The 15,636-nt window shown below is 38.2% G+C and overlaps 1 protein-coding gene across 1 annotated transcript in view; it reads right to left on the reverse strand.

Moving 5' to 3' along the window:
* LOC149794248 (vimentin-1/2-like) overlaps positions 1 to 13,524 on the reverse strand; it is a 29,183-nt gene extending 15,659 nt beyond the window's left edge. The window contains exons 1-6 of the mRNA XM_089968376.1: positions 12,853 to 13,524; positions 11,662 to 11,785; positions 10,115 to 10,189; positions 7,351 to 7,512; positions 6,891 to 6,977; positions 5,685 to 5,710 (exon numbers count right to left, since the gene is read on the reverse strand). Coding sequence (XP_089824502.1) covers positions 5,685 to 5,710; positions 6,891 to 6,977; positions 7,351 to 7,512; positions 10,115 to 10,189; positions 11,662 to 11,785; positions 12,853 to 13,277 — 899 coding nt within the window. The 5' untranslated portion in view covers positions 13,278 to 13,524. The remainder of the gene's footprint in view (positions 1 to 5,684; positions 5,711 to 6,890; positions 6,978 to 7,350; positions 7,513 to 10,114; positions 10,190 to 11,661; positions 11,786 to 12,852) is intronic.
* Between the last annotated feature and the right edge of the window lie 2,112 nt (positions 13,525 to 15,636).

Here is a 15,636-nt window from a genome sequence, read left to right on the forward strand (position 1 = left end):
CGCAATTGATCTTCTCACCGTCGCAGACTATCAAATTCGTGGAGTAATCATCCAACAAATGGGGCGATTTCACGTGTTCGTAGATGATCCGGATATAAAAGAATTTCGGGGATACTCCGCTGTTAATGAAATCATTCCGAAACACCGATGCAGATATCCTACCATCGACGTGGATTCCAAGACGCCATCGCTGGCCGAGTTGTTGTCGTATTTCCATGAGTTAGTTGACTCCGTCAACGATGTTTTGGTTTTTGAAACCAGCGGCGGTTATCACATCATGTTGAAAACGATCCCGGTAGATTTCGAGGAACATCAATCGCTGTTGAAAAAAGTCGCCGCGGACAGACCAACATGGAATGTTGATACGCAAGCTGGACTGTATAGCATCAAATTATCCGGAACCAGGTCGGCGCGACCAAATAGCGTTGATAAGCGATTGATCTACCCTGTTGGATTCACTAGCACGCTGCTATCTTGTCCGGTCTCTATTCAGCCGTGTTACGAACAACTGAAACCTGAAATTAACGATTTCATCGCCAGTAATGAAATCACCAGTGATGAAATCACCGCCGAACAAATTCGACAATTTTCCACGTTGTTGTCCGGACAACCCGATCAAATAACCGGAACTACAAATAGACTCGGCAACATAGTGTCGCTACGGCGAGTTGCAGGCTCATTTTGCAACATATGTCAGCGACGTCACGGATACAATGAGATCGGTGGATTCATCGAGGGAAAGGCCATTGACGCATTTGTGCGTGTTTACTCTGATCAGTTTGTGATCGGTTGTTACAGAAGCACGCAGCGAATAATAGTACAGCGTGACGGTGATAAAATCACCGGCGCCGATGAAATCGGTGACGATAAAACCCTCTACGAAAGATATGTAAGGGGTTTTAATTATCGCCGCAACGACTACAGTGGAGAGTTTCCCAAGAGGACTCCCGATTACACCTACCGCGAGTCACCCGTTCATGAAGGTGGACGCGGATGCAAAATCATTCTCAACGACGACTACATGGATGGATCCCACTGTGGACTCGGCAAGTCAGAGTCGGCGTGGAAATCAATACGAGATGATCAGTCTGTGTTGTGCGTATCGTACAGAAAAACATTTACCAGAAAGACCGCCATCGACTACAATCTCGAATCGTACGAGAGTGTCCATGGGGATATTATATTCAACGTTAAAAAGCCTCGTAAAGTCATTTCACAAGTAGAATCAATTGTACGGGTCGGGGGAATTCCCGATGTTATATTGCTGGATGAGTGGCACGGAATCCTTCGACAAATAGTCTCATCAAGACGCGGTAAACAGATCTGGGGAACACTGACATGGCTGATTTCATCCGCGGCGCGGGTAATTGTACTTGACGCGGACGCTAACAATGACGACTTAGAATTATTCAGAAAATACTTGAATCGCCCGGACATGAAATTCATCATCAACGAATATCGGCCCGATCATGGTAAAAAATTTATTGTGGAACAATCTCACCGAGACAACTACAGTAAACTGTTAGATACATTACGACGAGGAAATCGCGCGGTTGTATTCGCGCACAATAAACAACGCGGAAATTATTCTGTGGAGAAGCTCGCCAAATTGTTACAGCACTTAGGATACCAAGTAAAGTACTATCATGCGGACACTGACCCGGCCGAAAAACAACGAGATTTCGCTGATACCACTGCGGCGTTTGAAAACATCGACGTGGTGATCTATAATTGTACCATCGAGGCCGGGATATCCATTGTGGACCCGCGATTCAAGTACATGACGGTGTTTTCCGAGGAATTAGGTTCTGTAGAGGCTACCAAACAAGCCATCCATCGTTTCCGAAATATTTCAGAAGTTCATTACTCTGCAACAAAACGGAGCCGCACAGAGCTTCCACTGACCCGCGATGATATTATTTCGGCAATCGAATCACATGAAAGGAATTTATCGTCGACAGAGTTGCTGTTTAGAACGCCCAACCGCTGTGATGTACATACCGGTTACGGATTCATGTTTATTAGCACGATCATCGACGAGAACAATTCAAAACGTTATTTCACGTGCCGACTCGTTGAAATGATGAAACGAACCGGTTATTCAGTTGAATGGGAATTACCAGATGAATACGAAATATGGAAGAAAAAAAAACAACAGCAGCGGAAACGAGTCAGCGACGCTGTGCTCGATAGTGATCCACGCGTAGATGATTTTTTAAAATCCTCCGTCGGAGAGAGAATCGCTGCGGCGGGAAATACTGACATCGCCAGTGGTAAAACCACCGGTGGTGATGAAATTACCGGTGTCGGTGATGAAATCGATGATGAAATCGCTGGTGGTAAAACCACCGGTGATGAAATCACTGGTGATAAAATCGCCGATGAAATCGGTGATAAATACTACCAATACGACCCCGAACAGCGACTGAAGCCATATGAAAAGGCGTTGACATATCTCAACTACGTGTTCCAGACCGACGTAAGAAAACTGGATAAATACCGGATAGAGCATCTGAATAAAAACGTTTCACGGCTGCAACGATATCAGCGCGTTTTCGTCGACAAGTATAATAACGGTAACGCCGTAGCAACGACGCCATGTCGATCCGATAAAATCAGTCCCCGGCAACAACTCGAAATTGTCAGAAATATTCTTGGTGCGTTGAGTCTCCCCGATGTGATTCCGGATCGACTTGATGTAAAGAGTGTTCCTGTAAGCCGCGCCGGGTTAATCAATAGCGTATCTGAGATGCTAGCGCAACCAGACCGACTTGACAAGTACAACGCGCTGTTGAAACATTTCGGCGATATATTTCCGGACACGAGGTTCCGAAGGGGTAAATTAACGCTAAAAAACATCGTTGAAAAAATCAAATCGATCTATAAGGGATTCGGCGGGCAATTGATATCCGATGACACTAAACACGCTGATCGATCCGACTACGTGCTGTATTATCCCGACTGGCCCGAGTCTGATTTTGTGGACGATCCGGCGTGGATCAACGAGACCATCAATGATGTTGGATTCGCCGGGGGAGATGTTACCGCGACGGACGAACACACTACAATGTTACGATTTCATGTGTGGTCGGTCAATGGATGGTTTTCCCGCCATGACAAGTCATGGTGACAGAGTCATCAATGATGGTGTCAATGACAGAGTCATCCATGATTTATCATGGTGATAAAATCATGGTGATAAAATCATGGTGATAAAATCATGGGGAAAGTGTCATAATTATTATTATTATTATAGAAAATATGACAGTTTCCCCATCAATAAGTCGTTCTTACGACGAAATAAGGCTTCTACGACCACGGCAAATCACGATTGGTTTTGAATAGATCGCCAGATCATTCGCGATACCTCAGAGTTATCCCCATAACTCCGTTATGGATGGTGTCCACAATGATGTCCACAATGATGTCCATGACAGAGTCATGGGGAAAGTGTCATAATTATTATTTATAACAACTAGGACAGTTTCCCCATGACTCTGTCATGGACAAGGTCATGACGCTATCACGATGGTTTCAACGGCGACCGTCGAAGCATTTGCGCTACCTCGTTGCGGCAACGCAACGGAAGATCATTAACGGCGTTATCGAATAACGTTTCGAGGTTGTCAAACCAAGCGCATTTTTCGTCGGGAATATCCCCGCGGAGTATGATCCAAATATCTCCGATTTTATCAACGAAATAATGGGGAAGGTCATCATAGTAGACTTGGTGAATACCAAAGTACCTAGCGGTCTCTAGAGCCGAATCAAACTCGATAATTTTTCTCTGTGAAATATTCAAACAGATAGTATTTTTTTTCCAGTAATCGGGTGTTGTTTTTCGGGTTTTATCATATCGAAATTGCCGTGGTGGAACATAAGGCGGTAAATCATTATTACTGCGATCAATCCAATTTATTCCATCACGAGGAACATAATATGATCCAAGCCCCATTATTCTAATATCATTTTAATATTTAATTAAATAACTGCTTTAATTATAATGTCACTGTTGGAATATCACCCGGTGAAATTTGACAGTGTCATCAACGACTATAAAAAATCCTGCCCAAAAACGCCGATCAGTGTAAAATTTAAAAACGGAAAGTATCATGCAGTTCAAAAATTCCCCAACGGGGATAAATACGATTGTATGGTATTTGAAAGCCGTTCAGCGAAAGCTCGGTTGTGTCTCCGCGACAAATATTACCAACGAGAATATGAAAAAATGTTTCCAAACCATGATGTCAAACGATTTGGCACAGTATGGGTAATTACCGAACGAAAAGCCTAGTCGCTATTTTGAAGCACCTTGTCCATGCGGTTCACAAACCTAATATCGCTGCGAGATACTACACCGGGAATTTCGTTGATCGTGAATTTATCCGCACGAGGTTTCTCCCGAGGACAGACCTCGGGAGATTTCTCGGGTTTTTTATTCTTTTTTCTGATTATTTCCGGCTTCATGATTTTGTCATGGACAGAGTCATCAATGATAAAATCATCCACAATAGTGTCAACAATGGTGTCCATGACGGAGTTATGGGGGGAGACTGCGGTCATTTCGGTGATTCGCTGAATCAGTAGCACATTATCGTGTTGCGCTTCATTCAATTCCTTCCGAACAACCCCGAGTTCATGCTGAAGCCCACCAATAGTACGCCGCATATCATCGTGACGTCGTTGAGCATCATCGTGACGTCGTTGAGCATCATCGTGTCGCCGTTGCATATCATAGTGACGCTGTTGTAAATCATCATAACGCTGTTGCAAATAATCATAGCGCCGTTGTATACGATTATAATCGGCCGTGCTTGACGCGTGTTTGAGTTGTCGTTGCAATGATTTATTCTCGTTGGTCAAATTATTTAGCCGCCATTGTAAATCCTGAATGGTCTGTTTATCCACGATGGTGTCCATGGATGAATTCGCATTACTGGGTGCATCAACAATCTGGTTTATTTCATCGTCGATACTGAGGTCTATCATTCTGATATCGTTGTCCCATGACTCTGTCATGACTCTGTCATTGACACCATTGTTGACACTATTGTGGATGATTTTATCATTGATGACTCTGTCATCCATGACTCTGTCATGGGGTTCATTTTTCCATATTTTGTATATCCGCTGGTAACTGATTTTGTATCGATCTGCTATTTCCGATATTGGTGTTTTCCCACGGAGTCTTATTATTTCATTGGTGTCATCGTCGGTTAAAATCCGCCGATGGGGCATTATTTAATAAAAAATTTTTTATTTTGCAACAACAACAACAACAACAATGATAAAATCATCCATAACGGAGTCATCCATGACAAAGTCATGGGGAAAGTGTCATAATTATTATTATAGGAAATATGACAGTTTCCCCATGACTTTGTCATGGAAGAAAATGTCCATTGATGAAAACAGTGTCACATAAATTCATACAAATCCAAGCAGCAGGGGGGGTGATGACATCGACCCGGAACGCCCGATGATTACCACTGGAAAGCACCAACGAGATGTTGTCGCGAAATATGACATTTTCGAGCAAAAAACGATAAGTCTCCATTTGCCAAACGGAGACTTTATTTTTTCCTTGTCTAAAAAGCGAGATTTCGAAGGAAGGCTCTATTTGTCGTTTTGAGGCTTTAATCGAAAATTTGTCGGAATATTGTCCGAATCACCCCCCCTGCTGCTCAAGCTGCTCCTTAAGGTAGAAAATCTGAACAAAAGAGGAAAGTAACCCAAATACCAGGGACTCCACAGCTGATGTGGTACATCTTGATATCATTGTGTATGCAGATGTGGCAAATATAAAATAAATATATACGTATGCAATAGCCACCACAAGGACACAAAGTTACAGATTGATGAATTAATGGGGTGGTTTTCTTACTGTTGGAGTTCAATAACTTTTGCCCATGTGCAAAATGTTTAAATTTTATTAAAATGTCATCATTTTTGGAGTGCCATTAACAACAAAAAATATTTATTTTTATTGGCACTGGAATTTATTTCGTATTGAACTGTATTTCGTAATACACAGGATCGCGTTATACGCTAAGTCAACTGTATGTCATTACTGATCTCACACGCATGTGCTCGGCAAATATACCACATCTTTATATTCATCTCCACGAATCGAGGACTGCTCTAGGGATTAAGTGAGAATGTGAAATGGTTCAAGAGATACGTTCCGGTAAAAATATTCCAAAAGTAATTATATATTCCGTTTTAACATTTTCCCATTTAAAGATATCAGATGTACATGGACTAAATGTACTATAAATCATCTCAGAAACATGAGATGGAAAACTCCGGAACTGTGAACAAAAATAAATCGCGAGTTATTGTATTTCAAAGTGTAACCCTTTTGAAACATTACTGTTTCACCCCTTTATAAAATAACTTTTTAACCTCTATGTAACAGAGCTGTTGTACCCTTTTGTAACATCACTGCTTAACTGGCCATAAAAAGATATACACTCATTTCTTTAAAAAGTATGTTTCATTTCTCGGAACAACAGTTATAACGAATGAAGTAAAATCTGTAAATGTCCAGGGATGAATGGAAAAAAGTGAAACACACAAGCTTCTCAGGAATACCAAACCCTGTGTTTATTTTAACTTTATAAACGAATCAAGTGCTGTTCCTCGTGTTTCTGCTGTCTGGTAGAACCTCTTACAGAAAAGATTGCAGTTTTGTTGTTAAGTAATTTAAGAGTCTGAGAGTCTGTTTTGTTTGTTCTGCTGATTAGACCGAACAAACTGCATAAATCCAGATCGGACTGCACGTTATGCGACAAAAAGTGGGCATATGCAGTTTGCAGTTTCAACTGACATACAGACGAGTAAAGACGGTACTAAATAAATGAAGCAAAAATGTCGACTTTCTAACTTACCTCTTTTCGGTACAACTCAAGTTCCTCGAAGATGCGAGATCCACTTTCACCTATCGCTTTCTTTAGTTTGATTTGCCATTCATTCAACTGCAAAGGCAACGTGATCATTTTGTTTCATGTTAGGATATATTTATAATTTCATATGCCAATAACATCACTACTTCACTGAATAATCAAGTCATAAAGTGTCAGTCTTGACTAAAACATTTCATTGATTGAACTTACAGCTTTAAAGAGAACATATATTCTGCGCATATATTCTGCACAAATAAAAGAAGCGAACTGTATTAAACTTCGTTAAGAAATTAAATATATATATATGTTTCATATACATGTTTAGGTTTGTGTGTACCAGGTATCACACGTTTGTAACAAGACCTTCACTTTGTTTATGTATGAGCCATAATCAAGTCAAGATAACGAAAATATCGAAAAATGTTCCCATAATAAAAAAACAGACCTCTGCAGTCATTCTCGTCTGGTACAAAATTTGAATTGCCTTCAGTTGTTCTTCGTATTGCTTCTTGATACTTGTGATAGCTGCTTGCAGTCTTGTCTCCCATGAAACCAAGATGCTTATACCGGATTTACCACCGATGATTTTGGCAATTTCTCTGTCCTTCTGTTATCATAAAAAGAAAACATTGACCTGTTAACATTTACGTACTATGTCTGCCGCGCAGGAATATCCAAATCATTGAACACCTAATAAGTATCTGTTTGCGAGTAGACAAAGAGTTGTACCGGTTGGTTACTGACAGCTAAAGATGGCATCGGGCAGTACGAAACTGTAAATCTGTGTGTTGACAATATTTTATTGCATTTTGGCAACAAAATGTTTTGATGCATATTTTTTGTATCATATAACATTTTTTTTGTGTCGCTACAGAGCCTTACAGTGCTGGTGGACCGTAAAGTCCACAAACAATCAATCAATCATAAATAACCAGAATGTAATCAACGAGTACTTATATCGCCTCTAAATGTCTTTTAGTAGCTTCCAGCAACAATTTCTAACATTAATTACTGAGCAGAAATTCATTCTGCATTAAGCAATCTCGACCTATTAGGTGTTGTTCGCTGTGGTATGGCATAAAGGACATACAATAATAAAAAATCCACTATTTTTCATTACATAAAACGTTTTCTTTACATAAAAATAGAGTTTCTATAAGGAGTTGAATAAAATATATTAATTTGTTTCTCTTGTACATATCATTGTTCATGAAATATGTTTCATAAGCTGTTTTCATTGCCCAACACTAGAAGCCTGATTGTACGAGGTGCAAGTAACAGGCTTTGAGTGACCTTGGAGCGACTATCATAATTCATCATCGTCTTCGTCGTCAGTAATTACCTTGATTAATCACTGCAGCTGAAGACTCCAAGAAATGCAGACATTTTCGCTCTCTTCATAAGTACTGATTCTTCTGCGCAATAGAGACATTACCTATTGAATGTGACCTAACACAATATGCAATGTATAACTATTAATGCAGAAAGTGTACCATCGAATACAGAAATTTATTCCTTTTTTGAAAAGTCTTCTGTGTAGGCCAGGATATTATATATCATGGAAAATCTATCTGGTCATGAGCTAGTCACAAACACTTCACCAATGTTAGTAAATTAATTTTTAGGTCACTATGGCTTTCTTTTGTTGTAAGGGTGTAGTTCAAATAGAGATGCATCAAATTATTAAGTTTTATGATTTTAACACGAACAGTACCAAACAAATAAATTTTAAATGCAAAACATAAGCTAAATCAATGAAGGGTGAACTGTAGGTAACAAAGACTTTTAACGCGTAAACGTAACTATAGTGAGCTTCTTTTGTTGTAAGGATGCATATCATCAGCTTTATAATTCCAACCTGAGAAAATGGGTATCAACACAAACTTAACCTAGGCCTATGAAGCGTACATCACGGGTCATAATGACCTACTTTTGAAATGAGGGTACAGTGCTCATGTAGATGCATATTCTCTCCAAGTTCGATGGTTTTACATATGATGATATGTACCTTGTCAGTGAAGCACGTGATAAAGAGAGCTTTACAATATGCAGCCTAAGAAAGTTTCATAATTTCAGGTGTAACCGTATGTATAATGGGTGCAACCTCCCCCACCCCCACCCAAGTTGTAATAGGCTAAACTCAAAAACTTAATATCAGTCACTACAACGTTAAATGTAGGTCACATATCTTCTATTGTAAGAATCTGTTGCAAAAAGAGACTACACACTCCTCTTGTTTAATAATTGGTATGAATAGTAATGGAGAATTAAATTTAAAACAAAACATTTAACAAGAATCAGTGAAGCAAGAAATATAGGTCACAGTGATTTGCTTTGATAATATGGGTGAAACATGAAAAACCCCACCCACCGCCACCATTTCAAGTATAATACAGCACGCAGTGTACAAACTTAACTAATAATGAACAAATAATGTTCGTGTATTATAAAATATCCCTTTTAGCCTCCTACCCTATGGATCGGCCATACGAAACTCACTTCAAACGGACCGGCCATACGAAACTCACTTCAAACGGACCGGCCATACGAAACTCACTTCAAACGGACTCCTAAGACCTAGTAAAAAAGAATGGTCAAGAAGCAGCTACCAAACAATAGCTATTATGTTTCTTAGTCGCAATCTAAAACGCATGCGCAATAAGATGCACATTTTGAAATTCTGAATGATTTTTACAATACTATTGGTAACCGGACTGTCAAATAAACAACATTGACCGAGTTAACTGCATAGTGTATCAATAATATCTTTTATATATTGTTTATTGTCCAGTTTACTTCTATGTACTGAAAATTTTGCCATAATCATCAAAATGTATTATCGCAATAAACTGATTAGCTCACACTTGCATTAAAACACATCCGGGTATTTAGCTAACCATTTGCTCCTGACCATTAGCTTTTAACGTGATTTTGCTTTAACCTTTGAATGATCCAACAAAATGTTCCATTTTCATGAAACTTACCCGAAACTGCCTCATATATCACACATAAAATATTGCCTTCGCGATTCGTAGAAAAATGAAAAAATTAGACTTGATTCTGTCATATATGATCATATTTGTAAGAAAATAGAAACAAATATTTCCCACACTCTGCTCCCCCTGATGGCGCCTGTCTACAGTATGCCCTCGGGTATCCTGTGATGAGTTCCAGTTCTGAAGTGTATATATGAGAAAATGAATACTAACCATAACTATTGTCTCTCTTGCGTATTGGAGTTCCTCTTGAATGGAAATAACTCTCCTTTCTGCTGCTTGCCGCCTCTGTGGGGTGAACGTAAATCAGATCTTTAGTCAATACTGATGCATGAAAAAGTAAAATGTTCCAAACTAAATTATAATTTTCAAGAAATGAGCTTTCTTAATATATGCATTTGTTCGTCATTTGCATATAACATGCATAGGTTGTATTGATACATCCACTAAACTTATCAAACTGGAAAACTAATAACCATACCGATTTCAGTGAACATGCTTGGACAAATTCAAAAGGACTAAAAAATTGAACATAGAAACTGGCACAAGCAATTTTTTAAGGAAAGACTTTGTTTCTCTTCATAGCAAGTACTATGTTTTATATTAGAAATAACCTATCTGACACAGATATTTAGTCTCATTTAAGTGTGTATACATCATCATCATCATCATCATCATCATCATCAGTCTCATGACCTAGTGTGGTCGTTGAGGCACTGTCTGCTGAACATCTGACCAGTTCCCTCCACTTGTCTCGATCATGTGCCAATGCCTGTGTCTCCGCAAAACTTTTCCTGGTCCATTCTGTGATGTTGTCAGTCCACTTTTTTCTCTGTCTACCTCTCCTTCTGCCACCCTGGACGCTGCCCTGTAGGACTGTTGTGGATAGACTGTTGGCTCTAGTGACACGGGCATACCATTTCAGCTTTCTCTTTTTGACGGTGGTGAGGAGGTCCTCATATTGGCCTACTTCGCGCCTGATGGTGTTACGCACTTCTTCATTTGTGATGTGGTCCATGTAAGAGATGCCAAGGATGGTTCTGTAGCATCTCATTTCAAGTGACTGGATTCTTCGTTGTAATTATGCTGTCAGGGTCCATGCCTCACATGAGTACAAAAAGACTGAGATGACTAGAGCTCGCAGTAGTCTGATTTTAGTTTTCAGACAGATATTCTTGTCTCTCCAGATGGGTCTTAGCTTTGACAAAGCTGCCATTGTTTGTGCTGCTCTTGACAAAATTTCTGCTATTCATCCCTCTTCGGTGATTATGGAACCAAGATGTTTGAACTGGCTCACTGTTTCCAGTTCATGTCCTCTCACTTTAATCTTGTCATCAGTTGTGTCTTTTCAGCGCTTATCTCCATGTAAAATCTGGAAGATGTTTCATCCAGGTTCCTCACTAAGGTGGCTAGCTCGTCTTCACTGCCTGCCAGCCCATCAATGTCGTCTGCAAAGCGGAGGTTGGTGATGTTACGCACTCCAATGCTGACTGTATACAGAGAAAGAAAAAGTACTGAAAAATAATAACTTTCAATCTGTGTGCTTCTGTACCTGTGATTCCTGGAAGCAGAGTGACAGTAACAGGTCGAGTTCTGTAGATAGAACCCTGTTCAAATGAAAATCTTTAAAGGAAACTTTATCAATAGTGGAACCAAATCGTATGGACCGTACTTTCTAAAACGGCGACTGCTATGTCTCGCTTTACACTAACGTGGCATCAGCAAAAACTTAACTGAATGTATAATGACATTTTTCTCACCTCAGTCAGCGTTGCACATTCAACTTTAAGCTTTTGGTTTTCATCTCTGAGTAAGAATATGTCTTTACTGATCTTCTCAACATTTTTTGTGTGCTGTTCGACAATTCTCATAAGCTCCTCCTTCCTGAAATATTAAAAGGACGTCACGGTCAGTAAAACGCTTGAAAACAAAATATGTTAAGGATTGCACAGAAGAGCTTATAATAATAAAGGATATCGTGTAGGCAAGCAAATCGGTTTAATACTGGAATGTAAAGAAGGCAACAGGACATAAAACATCCAGCGTGAAACACTTCAATACTTTCTTTGCATTAAGTACAAATTTTCCCCGATTCGTCGATCCCCTTCCTTGTGATACCACCACACCTGCAGTAAATAGCTTGCCTTAAAAGGCGATAGACGTCTATGAGTGACGATACCATTGCATGTTTTGATTTGATCATACTTCTGTGCAATATATTCTTCATGAGAAAGAAATTACACAAAATTATCTTGATTGTATCAGGCAAACTTCATTTACATACGCAAGCGTATGTATGTATGTATATAAGCAAATTGGTGTAAGAAGAAATCTCATAATTTACGTCAGAAAATCCATTTTTCCTGGAAACTGCAGATTTAACGTATTAATTTTGGCCACGCTTATTTTCTTGAAACTAACTGAGATACTAGGCGCGATCTGCGATTTACTCTGTTGCAGTGATTTAATTTTCTGAACATCGTATGAAATAATTTAATAGCAACATCACTCTTTAAATTAAAGCCACAGAAAGGAGAAAACGTTCTCACCAATGATTTAAATGACGCACATGAAGGTCACTTGGGAGTCATAAGTGATAATAATGTATGATAGAGTTTATTACATGATCAAACAGTAATACCTTTAAACTCTGGTATATCTTGTTCGTGTTACAAGGAGTAACATTACCATTGGACCATGTAGATTTAGTAGCACTGATGAAGCTGAAACCCTTTAAGACAGACGCATAAATCTTGGCACCAACTATTGATACATCTGAGAAACTTAGATGCATACGCGTTAAATGTATTCATGAAGAGAACGCTTATTTTTATTTAATTTTAACTTTTTTGTAATAAACGATTGATTTGGACTTGCTAAATGCTAGTCTTTGACCCATTAAAAAGTTGTGTGAAAGAGTCGCAGTGATAGAAATGGAGACAAATACTTACTCTAATTTTAAAACGGCCAGGTTTTCGGATACTCTAGATTTATCTGCCTCTATGGTTTTAATTTTTTCTTTAAGTCTTTCTATCTCTGTTCTCTCTCCAGCTACCAGAGTTTCAAAAAGTTTGGCGAAATCTTTTATGTTGGCGATAATTTCAACGAACACCGTTTCACTTTCCATGAGATGCAGTTTACCGGCAAGTTCAGCAAGCTTCTGGTTCAACTGGATCATATCTGCCTTTTCGTTTGTTCTGTCATCATCCAAACATGAAAATAATACCTCAATTGAGGAGCAGGAAAACGACTCAGCAGGCTTCATTTTCATTTCTGTGGTAGACATAAATTCTATTGATCCAGTGTTTACCACAGTCAGAGATTTTTCTTGTGACTCGTCATATTCTTCGTACTTTCGGACTTCAGTTGTACTCATCTTCGTCAAGTGGAGCCGATATACGGTGTTTATGCCTTGAGACGATATTTGCTTTCAACTATTAGATCTGACTCCACTCCTGTAGCTTCTGAGGTCGTCTGTGATTGTGTAAAGTAGGATCAAATATATAGCAACGGTTCCCGGAGAAGCGCTCTAGGACATCCCCAAGATAAACCGTGAATCTGAAGAGATAGGCGGAGCTGTCACGTGTAGGACCGGTATCCGCTTCAGACAATCAAGAGCCGTGGTGATTATTTCAACTGAGTGCCAAGCCTACAGTATAAAGACAATGACGTAAAAGGGGATGTTTCTGTTGAGCAAAGAAACGTTTGTATGAAAGGGGCAACATGCTACAGCAATTGTAACTAACGGGCAAAAATAAGCTTAACCGTTTAATTTCAAATAAATTTAGTAAGTTGAAATGACAGATTTTACAAACCTTTAAAATTCAGATTAAAGAGAGCAAGAATGCAACAGTTGTTTTAAAAAACCACATATAGTAACCTTTGGATCTCCTGTGATGTTCTGTACCTAACATTCTTTGGGTCTTTATGAATGTACTAAACGGCAGCGTGGTCTGCAAGAAACTTCATGATTTTAAACTGTACACAAAATGTTTAAATTCAATCGATTACATCGACTGCAGCTTATTTCTAGTGACCATCTTTACTGTAGTCTTATAACGACACCCACACCCTCTATGTGCTCTGGAAAGCTCAGACGATAAACACACTCACAGTTCAATCCGCCAGTTTAATTTTCATCGCTAATATAATTAGTTTGATTTAACGTCCACCCGTGAATATATTGTTCAAAACATTTAAAGAGAAAAAGGAAATAAAACTACTCCTGAAACCATTTCATAATTTTTCACGTACAAACCATTAATAAGTTTTGATAACTTCGTTTTAAGATTTGACAGTGTTGACTCAACTAAAACATAGAGCACAGGCTGACATGAGCTTTGGCAGTATCAAATTCACTTGGTATAATCGGTTCTCGCATTTACTTTCAGGCTTGAAAACTGCTTCCTGAATGTAAAGTATCCTTACCTGGTGAAAATACACTTAATTAAAATAATAGTAGTAGGTCATAATATTAGTAGGTCTGGGAGCTATTTAGCAATAGTTGTGATTGCTTAAACATTCCACCAATGTACAACTAAAAGATAAAAACAAATATCGAATAGTAATTAATGGATACAACTAAAGAAGAAAAAAAAAACATGTAATTGAAAACCAAAGCTATGATTGGGGATCGTGGCATAGCAAATCTATAAAAAAAAAATACGCTTGTATAATATTAATGCTGATCCATGTAGTGAACATATCGGTTGAACTTCCTCCACAAGATAGCAATGAATTAACAAACGAAGGTATTGCAAGGCGGAATCATAGCATCGCAGCATACGATATTTGTATAATAGGTGGTCAGGTTTAAAATAGAACATGCATTACACGGTCTGTTTCAACTTTTTAGGATTCAACAAAAAATTAATTTTAGTTCAACAAGATTATCACTCAGGTCAAAAGACTCAACAACATTTCAGGAATATATGTCATATTTCAGCAATATATATATATATATATATATATATATATATATATATATATATATATATATATATATATATATATATATATATATATATATATATATATATATATATATATATATATATATATATCATATTTAAAGGTAAAATTGGACCACACTCATAGCGGCGCATTTAATTACCGAGCGTTAATGGATAGAACAATAACTTGGAACAAATCTTCTAATTGTTTTACACTTGGATTGGACTCATAACAGTCGGAGTTTTATAGTCTTTACAGTAATTGATGAAAGTTCGCGAAACACCATAATCAACAACATACAATATCACCACAATTACTACATAACACAACTGATGTTTGTTATTCAGCAAGTGCATTTTTAAAATAGGAAGAAAAATAATTATCAATTAAAATATAATGGTTGCTGGAACTATCAGCTGATCACGGTGCATACTACGTGTACATATACGTTGAACTACTGACGGTTTCATAGGATGCATTTGCATATTTGTCATGATAAAGAGAAGTTTTATAATAATAATAATAATAATAATAATAGAAATGAGGACTTTGTACAGCGCCTAATCTTTAGAAGCTCTAAGCGCTTTACAACATTAGACAACACCTATAAGATAATAAAAAACATATGATAATATTATTACAAAAACAAACACCATGAAATTAGAAAAAACATTAAATAAAAAAACATGTTGAGAATATTTCAGGTAGGAAACATTATTATATCTTTAAGTTTGTTCTTGCTGTCGAAATAAGTGAGTTTTGAGAGCCCTCTTGAATGTGAT

The sequence above is a fragment of the Sinohyriopsis cumingii genome, chromosome 8, assembly GCF_028554795.1.
Source record: "Sinohyriopsis cumingii isolate HCF-2022 chromosome 8, ASM2855479v2, whole genome shotgun sequence".
In the NCBI taxonomy this organism is placed as follows: domain Eukaryota; kingdom Metazoa; phylum Mollusca; class Bivalvia; order Unionida; family Unionidae; genus Sinohyriopsis; species Sinohyriopsis cumingii.